The sequence below is a fragment of the Delphinapterus leucas genome, chromosome 11 (assembly GCF_059928025.1).
Source record: "Delphinapterus leucas isolate spDelLeu-1000000601 "Yukka" chromosome 11, BTC_Dleu_Yukka2, whole genome shotgun sequence".
In the NCBI taxonomy this organism is placed as follows: Eukaryota; Metazoa; Chordata; class Mammalia; order Artiodactyla; family Monodontidae; genus Delphinapterus; species Delphinapterus leucas.
The window spans coordinates 77,461,347-77,485,742 of record NC_143139.1 but is presented as its reverse complement, the minus strand read 5'-3'; the positions used below and the strand labels follow the sequence as shown (position 1 = coordinate 77,485,742).

At 37.3% G+C, this 24,396-nt stretch overlaps 1 protein-coding gene across 2 annotated transcripts in view; it reads left to right on the top strand.

The window, feature by feature from the left end:
• Nucleotides 1-24,396, top strand: part of NTN4 (netrin 4) — a 106,259-nt gene that overhangs the window by 64,626 nt on the left and 17,237 nt on the right. For both annotated transcript variants that reach the window (XM_022562385.3, XM_022562386.3), the window contains exon 5: nt 1,624-1,812. In XM_022562385.3, coding sequence (XP_022418093.1) covers nt 1,624-1,812 — 189 coding nt within the window. The remainder of the gene's footprint in view (nt 1-1,623; nt 1,813-24,396) is intronic.

The window sequence follows — 24,396 nt, the reverse complement described above, 5'->3', positions numbered from 1 at the left end:
CAGTTCTCAAAACAACCCTAAAAAGTAGGTGGTGTTAATCCCATTTTAGAGATCAGGAAACTGAGGCTCAATAAGATTAAGTAACTTGCCAAAGTTAGTAAATGATAGAGTCAGGACTTGATCCCTGCTCTTCAGACTCCAAATTAAATGCTTTTTTTCTGTAATACCATAATGCCTTTCTTTTCACTTATGATACTTGTAGTGACAAATTAGATTTAAAACTAAGCCAGTTCGTCAAGAATGAGATTAACATTGCCATGGCTAACTTCGGGTTTGAGGTTGGAGATTAGATAAAAGGGTAAAAAATATGGGAACATGAATCATTTTTTTTCTTTGCAATTCAAAATGAAATATACCTGAAATAGAAATACACATACACAGAGAAATACACATGCCCGTAACAACGTTTACACTCACAGACTTCAGTTTTACTAGGATTTAAAGGCAAGTACAGTGGGTAAAATTGTGAGAAGTTTCTTCCCTTACACAATTTGGAATCATAACTGATTTATTTTAGTTTCTAGGAAATGTAAAGGATTTCCTCTAAGCAAAACTCTTAAATTATCTTACAATATGCTTTTTAAAGACTATGAGTCTGGTCAAAATATCATAACACATCAAGGAAACAATGAAAAACAATAGCACAAACATTTTCAAATGCAGTTGACCTCCAGAAAAAAGTCTGGATCCTTATTCAAATCACTCATCAAGAGAATCTAAAGAATTTCTCCTAAATTCCTAGAGTGCCATTCTGGCCCTTGCCACTGAAACCAGCTGCATATCTAAATACATATAGAACACAGAGACTTGTCACTTGGCACTATTGACTGATAATCTTAGAAATGCCTTTGAGAAATTGTTATATGAGAAACTCTGCAAGCCTCTTCTATAAGAAAATTAAGGCTTCTATAGGAGACTACCTCGTACTCACCAGTACAGCAATAGCTGAGGAATAGTACTTCATGAAAGGTAAATCAATCTATCTGCCAAGTTACTAACCCCTGTCCACCAGAAGGTTTCTTCTAGGCTCAGAGGAAGGAGGGAGGGAAGGAGGGGAGAAAGAGAAGGAAGGAAGGAAGAAAGGAAAGCAGCTACTGAAGGCCAGAGGAAACAGGGTGAAAGAGTTCTTAATGTATAAATGTTTTTATACTGTTTTGAATCTTGTACTGTGAAAATGTATACTATTCAAAAAACTAAATTCTTTTTAATGGAAGTATAGTTGATTTACAATGTTGTGTTAATTTCTGCTGTACAGCAAAGTGATTCAGTTATACGTACAGATAGATGTATGTACATATATATACATTCTTTTAAAAATCTTTTCCATTACGGTTTATCACAGGATATTGAATATAGTTCCCTGTGCTGTACAGTAAGACCTTGTTGTTTATCCATTCTATATATAATTGTTTACATCTGCTAACCCCGAACTGCCACTCCATCCCTTCCCCATCTCCCCTCCCCTTGGCAACCACAAGTCTGTTCTCTATGTCTCTGAGTGTGAAAAAACTAAATTTTTAAAAATTAGGAATCAGCTTACCCTACTTTTAACTGCCTGAATATTAGAGAACCTGTCATTTTATTTTTAATTCTTTGTTTTCCTCCCATGCTTCTTTTTCCCAGCTTGCAAGTGCAATGGACATGCTGATGCCTGTCACTTTGACATTAATGTGTGGGAGGCATCAGGGAATCGTAGTGGTGGCGTCTGCAATGACTGTCAGCACAACACAGAAGGTCAGCATTGCCAACGGTGTAAGCCAGGCTTCTACCGGGACCTCCGAAGACCTTTCTCTGCCCCAGATGCTTGCAAATGTAAGTGAATTAATGGTTACTGGAAAAAAAAAAAGGTCGATTTGTACAAAAGAGATGACTCTCCATCCTTCATTTGCTCACGCATGGGAGAGAGGTCATGAAATTCTCAGACAATCCACTCACACACATCAGTTAACTTCATTGATCAGGGGTAAGAATTTTCAATCTGTTAGGTGGAAACAGTATAATATTCAATTGTTTCCTATAGCGCCACATTTTGGAAAACAAGATGTCTAATAAAAGAGAAAAAAGAATGATGAAGAGGGAGATATATTTAAGATCATCTTAAGACCAAACATAGGAGTAGGATGCAGACAATAATGGACTCAAATAGATGAAAGAAAGAGTGGTTATCTGCACTTGGGTCATTCTAGTGTTCATCTCTGCAGTGAATTTGAACGCCTGAAAAGTGACAGGTTTTGGTTTCATTGTGAACGCAATTTGGTTGACTCTGCTCTAATGTAGCAATGAATTTAGAACATAACAATAATTCCCTACTCTCCCCCCAAATACTAAACTGTTACAGAATGGTTCTGCTTTTTTGTTGGTATAACTCCAAGAAGAGGTTTATTTGAAAAAAGAGTAGAATCTTCAAAGATCTGCTCAATTAATGAGACATCACCTGAAACACGACTGTGAAAGATATATGCAGAGCTTAAGTAGAAGTCCAGTGCGGATGAATAAGTCATTTAACTACATGAGCATTTCCACGTCTCTCAACTCAGAAATTATTAGATAACAGAAACCACTCAACACTGTTAATGGAGATGAATGATCATGCCCTTCCTTTCCCCGCCAAGGACTCCATGTTCTAGATCAAAAACAGTGACAGGAAAGGAGCAGTACAATGGGAAACCATCATTTAAAATCTTGGGTTCATTTTTAATTTAAAGGAAAAATTCTATTGCTCTTGAAAATACAGTTTTAACCTCAGGCAGGAGATACCTACATGAAATATGAGTGGTCTTCCTTGTTACAAGCTTTCTCTCTTAGACTGTGGAAGATAGAATGTGCAACAGTTCCCTTTCAACCTTAAGTCCCAAATTTGGATTTACGTCATAATATTTCTCCAAGAATTCTGTTTTACTCCTGCTCCTTGTTGTACTCAGACTTTCATTTTAATAGGTTTCAAACAGAACTAGAGTAGAAGCTTTCCCTGCCCCTTATGGCCGTGTCATCCTACGCCAGCTGTTGAAGCTCTTTGCACTTCGATTTCCTTCTCCCAACAGGGTTGTAATGAGAACTACATAAGCTAAAGTATGTGGAGTGTTTAGCGCGTTGCTTGTCATATAGTAAGCCCCCAAGAAATGAAAACTAGTATTATAATAACTGTTGTCCTATAAGATAGACAGTGGGAAATAATACTATAGAGTTTCCACTCTTGATTGACTAAATATACCTTATGTCAAAGATAATTACTTCTTTAAAATCCACAGTACCTTAGGGACTAAAATGTAGTTTCCTTAACTCCATGTGCTGATTGAAGGGTCTGCTTATGAAATTGTTTCAATCTAGAATATATTCAGCCCTAACACCATTTGTACAGGATATATTTAAATAGATATGCGTATGTGTGTATTCCACATCCTCAGACCACTAGTAGAAATGTCTAAAAATAAGACTGTATGGACTAACAAGCAGATGAAACAAGAAAGGAAATTAATTTGTCATTGAGTAACTTAGATACTTGTAACTGTCTTGTATAGCAACAGGCAACATTTTCAAAAAGATACTGTTATATAGCACTAACTTGAAACAGTATGTTGTACAATGTACCTAACGTATTCCTTCCTTCCTTCATTCATTCAATGGATATACATTGAGTGCCTACTATGTGCCAAGGGCTTAGGATGTGTTCAGGAACAAAACAAAGGCCCCTGCACTCAAGGAGCTTATATTCTAGCAGAGAAGACACACAATAAATATAAGTAATAAGTGAAATATATAGTATGTTAGAAGGTGATAAGTGCTTTTATCACCAAAACAAGTTAAGAAGGATCCAAGGTGCCAGAGATTTGGAATGAGGAGTGACAAGATGCAGTATTTTTTTTTATTTTCCCCCAGTTTTATTGAGAAATAATTGGCATATAGCACTGTATAAGTTTAAGGTGTACAACATAATCATTTAGTATATGTATAATGGTGAAATGATCACCACAGTAAGTTTGATTAACATCCATCACCTCACATAGTTACAGTTTTTTTCCTTGTGATGAGAACTTTTATGATGTACTCTCTTAGCAATTTTCACATATACAGTACGGTATTAACTATAGTTATCATGTTGTACATTACAACCCCAAAACTTATTTATCTTGTAACTGGAAGTTTGTGGGGGTTTCTGTTTTTTTTAACTTAGTTGAAGTTAACAAGCAAACCAGTGATTCTCAAAGTGTGGTTGCAGGGCCATCAGCAACAGCATCACGTGGGAAATGTGTTAGAAATACAAATTCTCAGACTCCAGCCCAGACCAACTGAATCAAAAATTCTTCGGGTGGAGCCCAGAAATCTGAGTTTTCCAAGCCCTCCAGGTGTTTCTGATGCAAGCTAAAGTTTGAGAAACACTGGTCTAGTTGAAGGTCCCCCAATTTTACTTACATTGGTTAAAACAAACCCAGTTTCTAATATCTAACTAACATTCAAGTATCTCCTATGTTCTGGTATAGCAAATGGCTGGTCACTTTCATTAGAGTAACAAGTAGAAGATCTACAAGAATAGTGAAAGAAAACTTTGAAACATTGTTTAGGGCTAGATTTTAGAGAGTCTTGTATGCTATCCTAAAAATTTTAGTATTTATTCCCTAGGGTACTGGGGGCCATTGTAGTGATTTAATTAGGAAAGTTTCATGTATTTCCAATATATTTTACTGGCATAATGTTCAGATTAATTTGAAAGCATTGCATATTATGCACTGCATTTTACTTTACTAATCAAACTTTAAATTCTGCAGCTTTACAAAATTGTAAGATGAGTAAATGTACAAAATATTAAAACAGTGACTTTTTAAAAAAATGTCTGTGTCTTACCAATAAAAAGAGAAATAGAAAGGTTTATTGGCAGACTTGGAGCCAAGATAAATACCTTGTGTTTTGTTTAGTTTTGTTACTGTTCTATGTTCAAGCTACTGCTCATATTCTTACAAAACGTAAAAAGGTTGCCAGCTCTAACTATGTAAATCCTAGAGGGCTCATGCCTTCAGAGTTTTATAAAAAGAGCATGAAAGAGGAGATTATTTTAAAAGTTACCCCACTACTTATATAGCTCTTCTAGGGACTTGTGCCGAAAAGGCTTTATAGGTTTTTGGTCCCCAAACTACAGTTCTATAAAAACATAAGCAAAATTTGAGAAGGTAGCTAAAACTAACAAAACACATAACTTTTTATTATTTTTTAGCCTGTGAAAATGTCAATAGAGACAATATTTTCCATATTATAGTGTTTGATTTCCAAGGTCAACAGACTTGAGCAAAATTAGGACATTTAAAAAACTTATTCTTTCATTCTACAAATTCTTATTGAACACTACTGTGTGCTAATTCTTGGGAATTATAACAGTGAGCAAGAGACACAGTCTTTTTAAAGAGCTTATGAGTGTGTGTGTATGTGCATATAAATGTGTATATATATATATATATATACACATATGTGTGTGTATGTATGTGTGTGTGTGTGTGTATAGGCAACTAGTGGTATATACGTGTGTGTGTTAGATCACACAAGTATGACCAGTGCTGTTTAGAGAGTGTACAGGGCAGCTCATAGGAGGGGCAATGAACAAGAGTTAATTTTTTGATTAAGGAGACCTGAAGTTTAATAGGAATCAACATAACATGGGTAGGAATATTCCCAGCAGAGAGAACCACCAGTGCTAAAAAGGAGCAGAAGGAAGAAAGACTATAGCATGTTCAAAGAACTGAAAAAATTTCAGAATGGTTATAGAGGCAAAAAAAGAGGGGGAAGACAATAAAGGAGTATGAGGATGAGAGAAATAGAGAAGATGGGTGGTTGGCTAGAGGTGCCCTCATCTTGGACGCCTCAGTCAGTGAGATGGTGTGGATTGAACTATCCACAAGTAGATGATAATCAGTCAATAGGTACCTTTAGTATAATTACCTGGACCCTGCCAATTGATATTTATAGGCAATATCCAAGTGTCAGAAGACCAAAGGTATCAAAGCTATTTTAATGAAAACTGCATGAAGAGCACATTAATATATTTAAAAGAAAGAAGGAAAGAAAGAAAGAAAGAAAGAAAGAAAGAAAGAAAGAAAGAAAGAAAGAAAGAGAAGGGAAGGGAGGGAAGGAGGAAGGAAGGGAAGGAAGGAAGAAAACATTATAAGACAATTGTAACATACTTGTCTGGATTAGTTTCTCAACCCCTTAAATTATCATAGAATTCCCCTGCATCTGGGGTACTGAAAGACTTCAAGCTAGAAACTACTACCAATAATTCATATTGCTAATCACTCCTAATTAAAAATATTTACACAATACTTGAACCAGGTAGGGGGATTATGAAAATAACTGGCACCAATTTAGTCCTTTTAGCATAATTTGTAGGTGGTGGATGGATTAGTAGGGAAGATCTGTATTTCCTTTTTTCGTTTTCTAGACATACCCTTGATCCTGGGTAGGCTGCCTGAGGAAGGCGTATCTCCATTCACTTTATGACTATTCCAGCATATGTTTGGGGCAGAGATGCCTGTGTCCACTTCCCTAGCATGGGTTTTCTTACTGGCATCTTCTTCCAGAACAGTATTCTGGTTCTTCCCTTCCCTTTTCTGAGCCAGGGGTAAATTCCACCACTTACTGGCACATTCAATTTTTTTCTCTTTCAAGTATTTTCCATACTATACTGTTTGATTGGCAATGTTTGGCAACATTTTCATTTTTATTTAGTAATATTTTCTTATCATTAACTCCCTCCTTAGCAGATGTGTCTCTATATCACCTTTAGAGTTACCAAGGCTGATAATAAAGTTTATGACAAATAGGTTAAGGTACTTAACAGTTATTAAGTACCTACGGTACACCACATTTCACGCTAAGTGCTGATAGAAATATGGCTAGAGCTACAACTTTTCTGCCCATTGGGTCCCACTTTACTTTTATGAGGAAGGTAGTATCAAGAAAACAAGTGGGTATCTCTAAAAATTTAAACTATCTCAGTGTGTGGCTCCATCAACAGCATGTACAATGTTATTCAAAGTAACAATTTTATTATATTTACTCTACTGTGCTTACCAAGGCAGAAAAGTAACCTGATACTCAGTGCGTGGTCCAAAGACCAGCTGCACTGGCATCATGCAGTTGCTGATTAGAAGTTGCAGAACCTCTGATCCCAGCGCAGACCTACTGAATCAAACATGCGCTTTACCAAAATTCTCAGGTGGTTGTGTTATATTAAAGTTTGAGAATGCTGCAGAGTACTTTTCATCAAGGGTTAAATGCAGTTAGCATTTACTCTACAGTTAATTTTTAAAAATTAGTTAGCCAGACAGAATATCCCACTATTCCCTTACCATCCAAATTAACCAGAGTTTGCATCTCTGTTTGTATGCACATAGACTTAGATTTTTTTTATGAATTACACAGAGTTTTATTGAGGAAAAAAATGGAAATCTGGATAAATGGGTTTCTATGATATAGCATTTTCCAAAGTTTGATTCATGGAACACTAACTCCGAAAGGTGTTAATAGGAACTAGATTTGGGGAAATTTTTCTACAGCCTTCAAATTCAGGAAGTGGTGAATTAGTCAAAGGTTTCTTTTCTTCAGGATTTCTCAGAGCTTTTAATATGCTAGTGTTCATGATAAACCTCCTATAGAGCTCTGAAGTCTGTCTCCCAAATCTAATCAGAGAATGCTTTTCTTACAGAGCATCTTTTAGGACCAGCATTCTACAGAATGCACGGGAAATACTGCTATTGTCTTGTGGCCATATCTATATGAAGAGTCACTTACAAAGACATATCCTAGAAGATTCCTTCTGTATGTTTGTTCCTCATTTCCAAGTGCTAGAGCCTACAACTGTATATCAAGGAAATAATAAAATTTATATTTCTATTAGTGAAATAATTACAAACATAATGTTAAATAGGCCTGGACAATTACCGTCTATTGGATTATCAGTGACGATGTATCAAAACCCTGCTCACCCTTATTTCCTAGTTTATGTCTTCTCAGGAGTTGGAACTATTGAAAACCTGAAACAGCAGGTCAAAGTTTACTATTGGAATATCAGTGACGATGCATCAAAACGCTTCTCACCCTTATTTCCTAGTTTATGTCTTCTCAGGAGTTGGAACTATTGAAAACCTGAAACAGCAGGTCAAAGTTTATAAATCATAGCTCAATTTAGCCAAAGAAGCACTTATTGGAAAAACATCTCCTCTATGGCAGGCACTGCAGTAAGCACTAGCTCTGAAAAAGATGAAAAGGTCTTCCCTAAAGGATCTTACATTCTAGATGGGGAGAAATTTATAGTAACGGATCATTTCAATACACTGTGGTGATGGTAATGATATAATAGTAATAGCTGACATTTATTGAGTGCCTACTCTTTTCTGTTCACTGTTCAAAGGGCTGTATATTTAGTAACTCACTTAACTTTCACAGAAGCACAAAAGTATTAATGGCCCCCCATAATATGAGGAAAATGCAATGAAAGTGATATATGAAGTGCCTCAAGGAGAGTTTGGGGGTGGTGTGAGGGCAATTAAGGGGAGGCTTCCTTAAAAAGATGCCTTCCATACTTCCTTGGTGGCTGTTTTTATTTTTTCCTTTTAAAGTGCTGAAATACAAAGTTTGTCCTACTTTCTAATCGATGATTGCCTTTGTTGCCTTTAACGAGATAATCTAGAAAAGGGAATGAATTGATGTTTATTCTTCCTCACAGAATCTATATACTATACATCGAATAGAATACTCAGGACTTACTGGCCCCATGGCTGTTCTAGGCTATTTTTTTCCTCCTGACAAACATCATGCTAAATACTATGGTCCTTATGTGTACACTTGTAGTTAATGGCCATAAGTTCACCAAAGCTGAATAAACAGGGCCCTGAACCAAATCTACTAGCCAATAGATTTATTCCTGTGAGAAATTAAATCATCTTTGTTCTCAATTCCTCTTTATTTTAACCTTAACTAGAGTCAACTGTGGGACCCAAACAATCAACTACACATTTTCATAGTCAAGAAATTACTTCTGAGGATTTTAGAGATGTTGTTTGTTCTTTTTTAAGACTAGTGGAGATCATTGAAACTGAATTTATTTCTACAACTCAAAAAAAAATTTTTTTTTAAAGACAGTGCATTTAACGTCTATAAAACAGGAGATTTTATAGATTTTACAGAGATTCTCTCTCTATAAATCTCTCCAGCTGAATCTAGGGCTGAGAGCAGAATGGAGGCGCAAACTGGTTGTTAAGATACATGAGAAATATAACTATCACTGTGTACTGAGACACTTGGAGGAATACTGTCTCTTTGTTCTAAAAGAGAAGTCTCTTCTACACAGATGTAGAGACAAAAGTAGGGACACCAAGGGGGCAGAGTGTGTGTGTCTGTGTGTGTGTGTGTGATGAACTGGGAGATTGGGATCGACATATATACACTAATGTGTATAAAATGGAAAACTAATAAGAACCTACTGTGTAAAAGAATAAATAAAGAGAAGCTTCTTCTAGAGTAGCTTACTTGAAACCTTTAAAGTCACTTATGTGCCTTTAGTAGCCTATAACCTAAGTAGATTTTCCTATGGCAAGCATATTAAAAATAGAATAATCCTACTGGAGAGTGGCATGCTGGCTTTCTAGGGGGGAGAAAGCCCTGATTTGTAGCACTGGTCAATTTCTATGGTTTAAATATTCCCACCATGGGGATTTCCCTGGTGGTCCACGGTTAAGACTCCACACTCCCAATGCAGGAGACCCAGGTTCGATCCCTGGTCAGGGAACTAGGTCCTACACGCATGTCACAACTAAGAGTTCGCATGCTGCAACTAAAGATCCCGCGTGCCACAACTAAAAGATCCTGCATGCCGCAACAAAGACCCCACACGTGGCAATGAAGATCCCATGTGCCGCAACTAAGACCCGGCGCAGCCAAATAAATAAATAATAAATAAATGTTACAAATAAATATTCCCACCATGGCCTATTTCAAGCTACCATATATATTTTTTTAATATCAGGAACTCAGACTCTAAACCAAAAGTGGGATGGTTTCTCTCCTTTGAACAAAGTCTGGCTTCCACTTTCACAGCCCCCTTATCTGATCTCAAGCACTGTTGCTAACTAGTAACTGGTTCCCAAACCTGTATGTGGACCAGAATCGCTTGGGAAAAGTTGCTGAAATATGAAATTTCAGAGCCCTGCCCTAGATCTGCTGAATCAGAATCTCCAACAGGGATGGAGACAGAAATTTGTATTTTATTTTAAAAAGCATCATTGGTGATTCTGACTCAGCCTTTTGGTCTCCAGGCTAGCATGTGAGAACCACTACACATACTATTCCTGTTTCTAGTGTGAACTCTGTTCACTTTCATCCTTGGATCAAAGATTTTGAGCTAATTATCATCTATAACTTAATCCACTCCCTGAATTAGCCATACCTCTGGTGGAAAATCCTAAAGGATTACTAAAACTCTGGCTAGACATGTTTTTCCTGACTCAATGATAGATATAAATGCTGGTAAGCATTCATTCAATTATCTTCTCCCACATAAGACTGTCTAACTCAGAACCTCTGCCTTTCTCCAAGAAAATTTCTGGAAGAATTCTAGGATGTCTGTTTTTCATGTAACAGTTTCAAAATAAATACCAAGCAATTCCATTCACAGGACTCCCTTACTCATAGTGTACAGGTTTATTTACCATAAATACCTCATACTTTAAAGTGAATTATTATAATGAGATTGGAATTTATAATAAAATTAGCTTATCACTACATTGACAATTTACTTTTACTTCCATGTTTACATATTCCAGAACATAGCATTAAACTAGTATAAGTATGTTATGTTGGTATTGAAATAAATATTGAAGCCAGTACTTCATGAAGTCCCATCCTCCCCTGCTTCCCTATTCTTTTAACACCAAAGGATATGTTAAATGTTCAACGGGTGGGAAATTGATTGGGTATGGAATATTGACAGCTAGTCCATGACATTTTTCTATAGAAAATTTCCCTTCCTTTAGTGGGACACGTGGATTGAAACAGATGTTTTATAGAACAGAAGAAATGCTTTATAGAACAGAATTAGTTCTCTTTTTGGGAAATAGCCAGTTAGTTACTTTACAACAAATGAATTGACTTTTATGTCAAGACATATTTTTGACTATTGCATAGTCTCTTTCTACATCTAAAGAAAAATCAGCAAATGGAAAAGAAAGTATCATTCATTCTCTGTCAGAGTAAACAACCTCTTGAAGAACTGACATGCCCTTCCTTCTTCCCTGGTGGGACAAAATAAATGTATTCAACTGCCTTTTAGCAGAGAGTGAATAAAAATAAACTTAGTCCCTCTGCCCTAAAGCCTAAACCAAATGTTTACCAAGATACTGTCTACTTGGTTACCATTACCCTAAGTAGCAAGCTATCTCTGTAAAGAATGAGTTCTATCATCCATTCAAATCTCTCTTGTGTTCCTTCTTGCTTTTTATTTCTTCTTTCTTCTTTCTGGCTTAGATGAAAACTGTTCAACTGATGGAAATACAAGTGCCTTGAGTGGGTGACTATCTTGCTGCAGACCATCTTTCCATCCTTCACAGTCTACTCAGATATCACCTTCTCAACATGGTCCCAAGAAGAATCACTGTCTCTCTCTGCTTGTACCTCTATTTAACAATTATTTCATTCTATCTTTAGCATGGTTATTCTTTACCTTCAAATTGTCTTTGAAGTATAATTGTTAAATTAATCAAATCCAGAATACCTTATCACAATATCACCTTCCATTTTTCATTTTTGTGCCTGTATTCCAGTCCATCTCAGAAAAGAATTGTTCCCCAAGGGTCATTGACATTTCTTCCAGTAGTAGCTCAGTGGGCTTTTTCTTTCAAATTGTAGTTTTAGCAAATCCACATGAAGTCATCTTATGTCATATAAACAACATAGACATCTTTGTTTTATTTTGGAAGCAACTGTGAATGATTCCAGCATAGAACCAATATGAAGTAACTGTTTTCGAAAAGCAAACTTTAAATAGAACAGTGACTTGGCAATAAGAGTTTGGAAACTTTAATCTCAGTTTTAAAAAAATCTAGGAGGTAAAACCAGAAGGTTAAGAAGTGAAAGAGCTAGGTAAAATACATATATCATTATGTAATAATCATACTAGGACTATCCTTTAAAAAGATTAAATAACATTAAAATTCACCACAAAAAGGAGACACTTTATGAACTGATGAATAATAAAAGCCAGTCAGGTTTTGGAAGAGAAGTGGGAGAGGTCATGGAATTCTCTAAAATGTCTCCAGAACAGTTCACTGAATAAATAAATAATATGCTATTCTGCATTTGATGAGAAGAAGCATTAAATAATCAAGCAAATAATTATAAAATATCTAAACTCTCAGAAAGCCTAGACAAAACTAGATGGGGTATAAAGAAGAGAACTAGCATTTGTTGAGTGGCTATTATAGGTCAGACACTGTGCTGGGCAATTTACATAAGTTTTCTCATTTAGCAATCTTTACGAGTTAGGTGGTATCTTTTGTATTTTATAAATGAGGACACCAAGGCTTAAATTGACTACATAATTTGTCCAACTTCACACAGCTGGTCAGAGGCAGAGATTTGAACCCAGATTTGTCTGACCCTAAAGACTTTGATCCAAAGACCTATAAAGATCCAAAGAACTTGATTCCATACTGTGACCTAACTGATGAAAACAAAATGAGTAAACAAAGGCAGAAATAATCGGAAATTTTATTTATATATATATATATATATATATATATATATACACACACACACTTGCATTCTTGAATCTTAAGAGCTGTAGTTATCTTAAGGAATCTTAGTATAAGAAAGGTGGAGGTAAATGGAGAGTGCTTCAAATAGACCAACAAAACAATCAGGAAAAGAGAGATACTAATGAATAAATATGAAAGAAGATAAATATTCTCAGATCAACTAGTAAACTGCTCAGGGAGAATACAACAACTTTTTACATATACTTGAAAGGTATAAGGGGACATAGGGAGGGGCAAAGAATAATTTAACTTACCTAGAACAAAGAGTCATAATTAGATATAATTGGATGAAAGTGAGGAAAGGAATTTCAGATTGATTAATGTGAAAAAAAAATGTTTTGCTGCCAGTGAGAGGCATTTATGGGTGGGGAATGTCTCCCACAGAGTTAGAATAAAGAACTTTTCTTACAAATAATAAATAATAATACTTGACTGAGTGTAGCATTAAATGTAGGAAGCAGTCTTGCACTCATGCAGGGAACAGTCTTGCACTGGGAAGATTCAGAATATTCTGTTCTGTTTGACCATCTCAGTTCTTTATGAATTTGCTGTGTTTGTTCTGTTTCTAATATCTTAGTGTTGCAATGCTATGATGCTAAGATACTAAAAGCCTGTAAAAGAAATAGTATGAGCCTTTTAGAAGGTTCATCAAAACATAAAATCATTTCCTGGTTGTTGCTCATTGAGAGGCACATTCATTCAACAGAGATTAGTTCTGAAAATGGGTCAGTCATGGTCCTAGGTTTTGGGGATACAGAGATGAAAAGACATGGCCCCTACCTTCTAGGCCTTCACAATGTACTATGGAGACAGCAATGAGGCGAAAAATCATAACAAAATTACATTGGAGGCCAGAAGACCATCAGTCATTAAGAAATATCTATTAACTGGCTATAATTAATCCATCTTTTAAAAACTCAACAAGGATTTACTCAGTGCCTATCATGTGGCAGCCCTATCCTATTCACGGTATATACAACAAAACAGTCCCTAACCCCATGGGAACAAACTATAAATAAATTTACCCAAGTAAATACGAAAATTAAAAACTGCATTTAGTATTAAGAAGAAAAGGGTACCATGACAGAATCTAGCAGAGGCTAACCCATCAGTTCCATGGTGATAAATGGAGTCAATAGGGATTCTTTCTCCAAAGGAAAAAGGAGTTAGAGATGACCCCAGTTTCTCACTAGATGCCTAGCTAGGAACTAGGCACCTGAGTGGTACCTGAGTGGCCTGGGAATATAGAAGACTGTCTTCAACAAAAAAGATAATGGCGTATGATCAAACCAAATTCTCCAAAGCAAAATACATTGTCCAAAATTATACTAAAAGTTTTCCCATAGTAAAATTTGTCTGTACACTCAAAAGTACTTTCTTCAATTTTAACTAAAGTAGCAACCCAGGAATATAAAATGGCTATTTAGCTTGCTAAGATCTCTTAGATATACTCAGAAATAAATAGGAACTGGCTCAGTTACAACTAGTAAACAGGAAAGGAATGATACAGAAATCAAACTGAGGGTCTGAGCAGTGGTCACATAGTAAAGCATTAAAAATAAAGGGCATTGGGACTTCCCTGGCTGTCCAGTGCTTAAGACTGTGTGCTTCCACTGCAGAGGGTACAGTTTCATCCCTGGTAGGGGAACTAAGATTCTGCATGCTGCATGGTGTGGCCAAAAATAAGTAAATAAATAAAATAAAAATTGAGTGGGAATATATTCAAACAACTGAATTAAAAAAAATTTTTTAAAGGGCATGACTTTTGTATTTATTTGCATTGCCCATTTAAAAGCTTATAGAAGACAGATAGGAAATACACTTAAATACCTTATATTTATTTTTAAAAAGCATTTAATAGAGGCAAGAATGAATAGATCTCATGCATAAATGGATCTCTTTCTTTTGTGTGGGATGTACAGTTCAGGAGACATTGCATTTCAGTAACTGATAGGCAAATCCTAATTTAGATTATTTTCTTATTAAATTTATTCTAGTGTAATTTTTTTTTAAATTAACATATATCTTGAATATTGTGGAACTAGCTATCTTTGAATACAATGTATATAACATTTAAAGGATGAATAGAAAGACGCTTCTTAGGAGAGTAAAGGGGTAAACCATATTGTCTTTGAGTAAAGTTCATTTAGTTTTTTCTTTATTATTTGTAGCTATCCATCCACTAGCAAAAAAACCCCAAAAAACAGTTGATAGTAGAAGGAGAAAATAATGCCAAAAAAATGTAGAAGACTTCATTTTATCTAACATTTAACTTCACACTTAATATAGTAATGACAGTTCATACTGTCTCCTTCTGTTTGGAGCTACATCTCAAAGTCATCTTCTGTTCCTTCTAAGAACCTCGGCAGGAAGCTGGACAGCTTTCAAAATGGCTTTGATATTAAAAATTCTCCATCAGAAATTCTGTAGGGCCTTGGCCTTTGCAGGAGAAAACAATGTTGGGAGGCTGGGAGGCGCAGCTGAAGGAGTGGCCACTGAGCAGTGGTGAAAGGGCTTGACGAGCAGTTTCTTTCCCAGCTGAGGGCCTTGAACTTTGAGTTCTGTTTTTAGAAAAGCTAAATCAGGAGCAAATACTTTCAGGGTATTTTGCTCCAAGTGTAGCTTTTACTGATACAATGGCAAAAGCTAGAGACATCAGGTAATACTAAGGAGTTCGGGCAATTTAAAAAAGGTGAGACGCTAAACTCAGCAGGCTGTTTCTGCTGCACACTTGGCACTGTGGCTCACTCTCTGAGTGAAAGATGTGAAGACTCATAGAGCTCAAGTGAAGGTGGGAATAAAGATGAAAAGGCAGCAGTGGTCTCCTGCGACTCTACCACCAAATGCTTTAGCAACCCCATCAAGATAAAGGAAGCCGTAACTCTTCCATTATGTTCCTGGCCATTTTGTACCCATGTTTACATGCTTATTACGTTCATGTAGATTGACAGCTGTGACTTTTGTCCTACATTCCATGGCAGGGTATCTCCCTATAAGCAGCAGGATCATAGATAATACGCTACTTTTTCTCAACATACTGTGATCCAAAAAATGAGACTAGTAGCTGATTAATTTTTCTTTTAAGCAAAGAAAGGAACATGTAACAAGAGAGTAACCTAATTCTATAGGATTTAGATTAGTCAAGAAAGCTGTTTGCCACCAGTTCCTCACAGGTGCAAAGCAAGGAATTTCAGCCTATTTTGAAAGCCAGTTAGATCACTAATTTCCTTAAAAAACAACCCATATCTATAATGAGGCAGTTATTATTCTTTCCTCTGTGTTTCCATGCACCCTGGTCTACCTCTGTTTTAACATTTACTGCCCTGTAATTATTTATTTGCATATCTCTCTTCCCTCTCTGAAGAGATATGACTGTATTTGTCTTTGTATCTTCAGCCCCTAGCATAATTCATGTTAACACTAAAGCTCAAGAACTCTTTAGTAAAGGTATAATGAATGAATGAATGATGGACATTTTAAAACCAATATGTTTCATCCAGATAACAATAATAGTTATTATCTAAGCATATGGTACCACTAAATGCCTGAAACATTGCTACACATATACACTATCTCATTTAGTCCTCACACAAACAACTCTATAGCCTAGGTATTTTTACTCTTCCTTCATGAATGAGAAAACTGAGACTTGAGGGGGTTAATTTCACAGTCATATAAGGAGTAAGCCTCATAACCAGAATTTGAACTCTTCTAGTCTGACTCCTAAGTTTGTGCCCTTACCAACTCTATTACATTGCCTTTGTTTTATTTTATGTCTTCCTGAGATATTACAGGTACTTTCCAGACAGCTGTATTTATTGTCAGCCTTTGCGATTGAAACAATTATTAGTTTAGAGCCTTACAGATACACAAGGTTATTTAAAAACGTGTTCATCCATTGTTTCATTAATAGTTATGTTTCCTAGGAGAAAAGCAGCTCATGTCCTCTTTTCTGTGCATGCTCTATGGAGGGACAATACTTCACAAAATAGATGTAATTACAAATATATATCTGTAATATATATTTGTAAAATTTGTACAACATTTAGCAATTATCTAAATTCATTATTTGAAGGAAAACTGTTGTGAAATCTTTTGTAAAGTACCCATTTCCTCTATCTCATCTCTTCTGGAAGTTTTGTATTACTATGTCATGTTTTCTTATAACAGGACATACCAGTATAGAACATATTGTTTAAAATAAGATGTTTTCATTATTAAAGAAATCTTGTGACAATAGTGAGGAATTAAAATGACATTTTTAATAATTTTGCTTTGCCAATATGATTATGTGAGAGCAGCCTAGGGCAAATTTTCTTTTGGGGGGTAGTGGTAATAATTACTCCAGTAATGATTTGCTACCTAGGTAGACCACATAGTTTCTAAACATATCTGGTTACCAGGCAATTTTCAGCTGTCAAGAACAATTTACCACAGCTGAATACACCAAAAGTGGTAATGAAACAAATAATTAAGTTTAGAATAATAGTATATGATGTTAGTTCAATCTTTACTATTGGGTTTTATGTCTAACAAGGAGAAAGCTGAAGTCAAGGATTTATGTCACTGCAATTGGGTTCTAATTTGACATTCATCATAATGAATGCATAAAAAGTAAGTGCTTAGGTTGCATTTTAGAATCAACAATTGGTAAGAAATATATGTTGGGGCTTCCCTGGTGGTGCAGTGGTTAAGAATCCACCTGTCAATGCAGGGGACACGGGTTCGAGCCCTGGTCTGGGAAGATCCCACATGCCATGGAGCAACTAAGCCCATGTGCCACAACTACTGAGCCTGCACTCTAGAGCCCACGAGCCACAACTACTGAAGCCTGCGTGCCACAACTACTGAAGCCTGCGTGCCACAACTACTGAAGCCCACGTGTCCAAAGCCCATGCTCCGCAACAAGAGGAGCCACCACAATGAGAAGCCTGCGCACCGCAACAAAGAGTAGCCCCTGCTCGCCACAACTAGAGAAAGCCTGCGCACAACAACGAAGACTCATAGCCAAAAGTAATACATTAATAAAATAAATAAACTAAAAAAAAAAAAGAAATATATGTTGGAGGATCAGAACCTGAACCAGAATCTAAGAAGAACCTTTTTTTTCCCCCCAAGCAAGAAGAAAATATATTTGCATTTTGGAAGAAAATAAGAAATGTAGATTATGTGTGTCAGATATTGCCTGCTATACAAACTTCAAGAGATAGGTATGCAAGGCAAGCCTCCGTGTGCAGTCCAAAAAAGTATGCCATGAAAGGTGTCAGGGCCTTCTGCCTGAAGCTAGTTCTGCATAGTTTCCAAATGGTATTTTTATCTTGTAATTATGTGAAAAGTCACATTGACAGAAATCCACTAGCACATGTGATAGAATCACATTCTTCTCTGGCCATTCCTGAAATGTGTGTAGGTTTTAAAATATATGGCAGGGCTTCCCTTGTGACGCAGTGGTTGAGAATCCACCTGCCAACACAGGGGAAACGGGTTTGAGCCCTGGTCCAGGAAGATCCCACATGCCACAGAGCAACTAAGCCCGTGCGCCACAACTACTGAGCCTGCGCTCTAGAACCCGCGAGCTACAACTACTGAAGCCTGTGCACCTAGAGCCTGTGCTCCGCAACAAGAGAAGCCACCACAATGAGAAGCCCGCCACACCACAACGAAGAGTGGCCCCTGCTCACCGCAGCTAGAGAAAGCCTGCTCGCAGCAATGAAGACCCAACGCAGCCAAAAATAAAATAAATAAATTTATTTAAAAATTAAATAAATAAAATAAAATACATGGCAGTACAGAGAGGTCAAATCCTAGAAAGGATTGGATCTTCTGTTAGAGTAAAACATAATGGTGGTGGTGGTGGAATACCATATAATAATAGATGAGAGTCCTACATTGTCTTTCTTCTGGCTCCCTGTCTGCTGTCAAGAACCAAGTTGACTTAACTGAATCATACAGTAACTATTGGTTTAGTCACCTCAAAATGATGAAATGTTTATACTGGATTATGGGATTTAATTTAAAGTCATAGCATTTTGATACATTCATGTTACATATTATATAATACCTCCAAATTATTTAATTAAAAACAAATGAAAAATCAAAAGTGCTTTGCTACCTTAAGAGAAAATGCCTAATGTTTTCATAATGAGGCCCAACCAAAAGAAAAAATATCTGGGGATTTAATGTGGAAATAGTGATCACCGTAACTGTATGAATTAAAATAAAACTGGTCTCCTGAGAAATTCAACGTTTTAGAAGCAAAATGTTTACTTCTCTCTTGTGTTAGGTAAGTTTTTTTTTTTAATCTTGTAATAATTATTCTTCTAAATTATGAATCTCTTTAAGGGCCAAGACTGTCTTATCCCTAGGAGTTTGTTCAGTATTTAGCACATAGTAGATGCTCATTAAATGTCTGTTGAGTAAGTGAACAGATCAATAAGTGCTGCCTTAAACAAACACACACATTGTTATCCTTTGGAACAAAATCTATTATGGTGTTTTCCTCCTCTGTTCTTTGTAAATAGTTTCTTTTATCACTGCCTTTTAATTCAATTAAACAGTCTGTTTTAGAACAATAATCCAATAGAAAATAGGGAAAGATCAAGAAGACAGACTTCACAGAAGAGGAATAAGAATAAAAACAAACAAAAACAGTCTTTTTTTGAGCAGCCATAATTTGCTATCTGCTAATTGCCTGTTAAGTGCTAGGGACATACATTATGGCTCATTTAACTCTCGGTACCACCTGGTAAAATAGAAATGCGGGGCTCATAAAGGTAAAAATTTAGCTAGGAGTTGAACCCAAGTATACCTCCACTAAACCCTTCAGGGGATAGGTGAGTGAGACCCATGCTCACCTTCAAGGAATTTACATACCGGTTTGACAGAGAAAAGTAAACCTCTGACTGTCTGAAATGCAAAGTAGAAGAGACCAGAGCTATAAGAAGAAGTGTTATTTTTAAAGCACTAGAGGGTTTCAAAGAAAGGATGAAATCATATTCAACTGTGCTGAAATAAGGAATGACTTCTCAAAGAAGGTAAACTTGTCCATTAGATGGGTAACTGGAATGGCTGCTTTGGGCTTCATACTTGGTGAGGTGGGAGAGGGTAGCAGAGGGAAGGGTGCTGCATCTCTTTTCTGAATATCACTGAATATGAGTTTTGAAGTTCTGTCTTTACAAGAAAGGTGCAAACAGAGCTGCTACCTTGAGCACTTCCACTGCTCCAAATGGTTGAATCGCTTTGACCATACCCTTCCAGCAACAACTTTAGGGGTGACACTTGAATAGATCTTAAAGGACATGTAGAATTTTGGCAGGTAGGTATAGGAGAAAAGATTTCCCTATTGAAATTAATAAAGGTACAGAAACAGGAAACGTTGGGGGTTCATTTAATTAGAATAAAGGCTATCTGCAGGAATTCATCCCATTCGATTAGAATAAGGGCTATAGGCAAGAGAGTAATGAAAAGTAAGACCGGAAAAGTGGGCTAGGGCCATAGTATGAAGGATCTTAAATGTTTGATTAAGGGGCAGTTGTGTTTTGTAGACTACAAATGCTTCGTAAACATTAGAATTATTAACTAACACATGTTGGTTGAGTAAGCAAATAAATGAATATTCTCAAGAAGATAATTTATACCTTTTGTTTAAAAAAAAAGGCAATATTCCATGCCCTTACTGTAGTGGTTCTCAACCAAGGAGAGCATAAGGGAGGAGAGGAAGGGTGTGTTTCACATATGTAAGATGTAAAGAACTTTTGCAGACTTCTCACATTCCCGCTGGTTTGGGAACCACTGCACTAATGATTATAGGCTTAACAAAATTAAAGAGATCTAAACAGAGTACTACACCATCAATACCTGCATTTCTTCAGCTCCTGTTCTCACAAGTCACCAACACCTTCCTGTTTGACAGCATTACTGTCCTATTATAAATCTTACGTGACTTACTCATTCTGTGTTGTCTTACATTGTTAATCACTTGAAACTTTCTCATCCTTTGGTTTCTATAACAACACCTACTTGATTCTTTTCCCTCTCTATCTGGTCCTTATCTGCTTTACAAGTTACTGCTCCTCTAACTGCCTGGACCAGTGTTCCACCCTTGGTTGCCTTCTCACTCTATACACTATCCCTGGGAAATCTCATCCAGCCCTCCTAGTTTCAATCCCCATCTGCTGACAACTCTCAACGCTGTATTTGTGACCCCAACCTTCTCCTACACTTCAGATTATTATTTCCAGTTGCGTATTATAACTTATTGGTGCATCCTTCAGACATCTCAAACTTAATATGTCTAACCCTGAACTCACCCTCTTCTCCCTCCCTTCCCTGTCTCCACCCCAACATGGATTCACCTATCCCAACCTGCTCTAGTCATTCACTTTCATAAACTACAAACCTTAAAATCTTCCTCAGTTTCTGTTTGTCCCTCAACAATGCATTCTTCCTCCTCATCCAGATGGCCTCTGAACCCTTTCAATTCACTATTAAAAAAAATAAGGTTTGTCACATCCAAGCTTTTCTCCCATTCCTTCATTTGCTGTCTTAGTCAAGTTCCTTGTTCTCTCTCATTTCTTTGGTTTCTCTGCCATCAGTCTCCCCCTACTGCAGTCTATTTCACACAATGATGCCAAAGTAACTGTCAAAATTAAATTATAACCATGTCGTAATTCTGCTTTTTTAACATTTTACTTCCTATGATTCTTTATACCCATAAGACAAAATTCAACTTCTTGGGTTAGGCCCTGCCTCAGTCTGGCTCCAAACGTAACTCTATAGCTTTTTCTTCAGGCTCATCAGCTCCAACTGCTTTCCACTCAATGTACACTCTAGACACAGTAACCTTCTCACAGTCCCCGAATAGGCCCTTTCACATATGACTCCTACAGCCTGGAATGTCCTTCAGGTCAATTCCATAAATTCTTATTTGGGCATCTACTATGTACCAGGCTCTGTTCTGGGGCATAGAAAGCAAAAATAAGAAGATAAAGATCCTTCTGTCAATGAGTTCAGAGTCCAGTAATAAGGGAGACAGGCACATAAATAATAATGCACTGTGATACACACAAAATAGAAATACATACAAAGAACAGAGGCAGCATAGAAGAGAGGGTGGTTAATTGTCTGGAAGGCATGGGACAAGGAAGGGTAAAGGTAAAAGCAATGCAGGCACAGCCAGGGGCACTGAGGCATGAAAGAGTTTCACGTTTTCAGGAAGCAGGAAGAGCTTCCACATATAATGCAGAAACATAAAATGCAATGAGGATGAACCATACACTTAAAAATGGTTAAGATGGTAAATTTTATGGTATGTGTTTTTTACCACAATTAAAATTTTGTTTTAATTATTTAAAAGAAATACAACGGGGAGAGAATCTAAAGACAGGCTGAAATAAGCAACTGCCTATCTTCCCCTCCTTTTCACCTTGCAAACTCCTACTCATCTTTTAGGATCAACTCAGATGTCTAAATGACCCCTCCTTTGTGGATCCTATGTGAGACCCTCAGCCTGTGCACCCCTCCTCTGTGCTCTTATAGAGCTCTATCAGAGTGCTAATCACAGATTATGGAAATGTTTTGTTTATTCCTCTGTTTCCCCCACACGGATATGAGCTCCTTGACTCATATCCGTGAGTCACCATAACTTATACAGGCATAGACTCTACGCTTCTACAAGAATTGTCTAATGAATTCATTAGTTATTTAACTCACTATTAACTAACCATATGCCATACACTATACTAAGTGCTTTATATACGTGATCTCCTTTCACCCTTACAACTGTATGAGGGTAGATATTGTTCTCTTTTCCATTTTATAGAAGAGAAAACTGAGAAAACGAGAGGCTAGGTATCTTGCCAAAAGTCACACAGTTAGTAGTTGATATGAAGCCAGATTGAAGCCAAACAGAGCTTTTAATGACAAAGAAAGTAATCAATAGAGTAAGTTTCCAAGGGGATAAAGGAGGGAGTGGGATCTAGAAAGTTACTTGAGAAGATTCAGAAGGAAGAGCCGGGCCGGCAGGTGTCAGACTCTGTGCTATGCACCTTGCTGAAGTAATCTCACTTAGAATAGTCTCACCCTCATCAAATCTCCGTGTAATGTAGATGCCCAAATGAAGAAACCGACATTCGCAAAAGTTACATTTTTTGCCCAGGATCACAGAGCTTGTGAGAGACAAGGCCATAAAGCAAGATCTCTTCCAGCTTCCTCATTTGATTCTTAGAGAAAAGCGTGGAAAGTTGAAGATAGAGAGATTTTGAGGTGGAGAAAAGATTACCTGAGGACCTTATCAGTGAATCAGAATCTTCAGACCAAGTGGTGAGGGTGAATTAAAAAGCCTGGAGAAATTTTGGGACACCCACTGTGAGGAATTTTATTAAAAAAAAATAGGCAGGGACAATTGAATAAATAGGGCTAATGAGCCCTATTTAGGGGACCCTACTGAGGTTAGGGTACACACATTTGTGATAAACCCAACAAGCACATTTTTTTTTACTTTGTTCAGCTACTCTTGCTAGCCCATGAACAAAGAAAGTGTTGGGGATTGTCAAACTGAGCAGTAGGCAATCGCAGGAGTTGGGAGAGGGCTGAGGGGAAGGACTTGATTAATAGAAAGGACTTGCAGAAGTGGCTGATTATAGATTCTAGTCTGAGGAGCTGTCTTAGCCCATACAGGCTGGTATAACAAAATACCATAGACTAAGTGGCTTAAAAGATAAATGTTTATTTCCCACAGTTGGAGAAATAACTGGAGGTTGAAGTCCGCAATAGGGTGCCAGCATGGTCCAGTTCTGGTGAGAGCTCTCTTCTGGGTTGCAGACTGCCAACCTCTGTTGTTGCCTCACATCCTTCACAAAGAAGAGAGCTCTGCATTCTTCATTCCCTTATAAGGGCACCAATCTCATCTCCCCCAGATAGTATCCAAACCTCCTAAAGGCCCCCCACCTCTAAATACCATCACATTGGGGATTAGGCTTCAACATACAAATTTGAAGCAGGGGGACACAAACGTTCAACAAATCAAATTAAGCTTTCTTCCTACACCAAACCTGAACTCTCCCACTTGTATAGGGTTGGAGAAACAACCTATCATTTTATCTGGGGTCACTATAAATTGATGACTACTAACCTCAAAAGGTGGCCTTTATGCTGCTGGCAATTATACTTCACTTCCTAAGTGTCTCATTCACTCTCCCACTCCCATTCTTCATCATCTCTCTCACCTGATGACCTTGCTTTCTATTTCATCCAGAAAATACAACCAATCAGGGGACTTCCCTGGTGGTACAGTGGTTAAGAATCTGCCTGCCAATGCAGGGGACACGGGTTCAATCCCTGGTCCGGGAAGATCCCACATTGCTGCGGGGCAACTAAGCCCGTGCGCCACAACTACTGAGCCCACGCACTGCAGCTATTGAGCCCACGTGCCACAACTACTGAAGGCTGCATGCTCTAGAGCCTTCATGCTGCAACTACTGAGCCCGTGCTCCGCAACGAGAAGCCACTGCAATGAGAAGTCCGCACACCGCAACGAAGAGTAGCCCCCACTTGCTGCAACTAGAGGAAGCCCGGGCACAGCAACAAAGACCCAGCGCAGCCA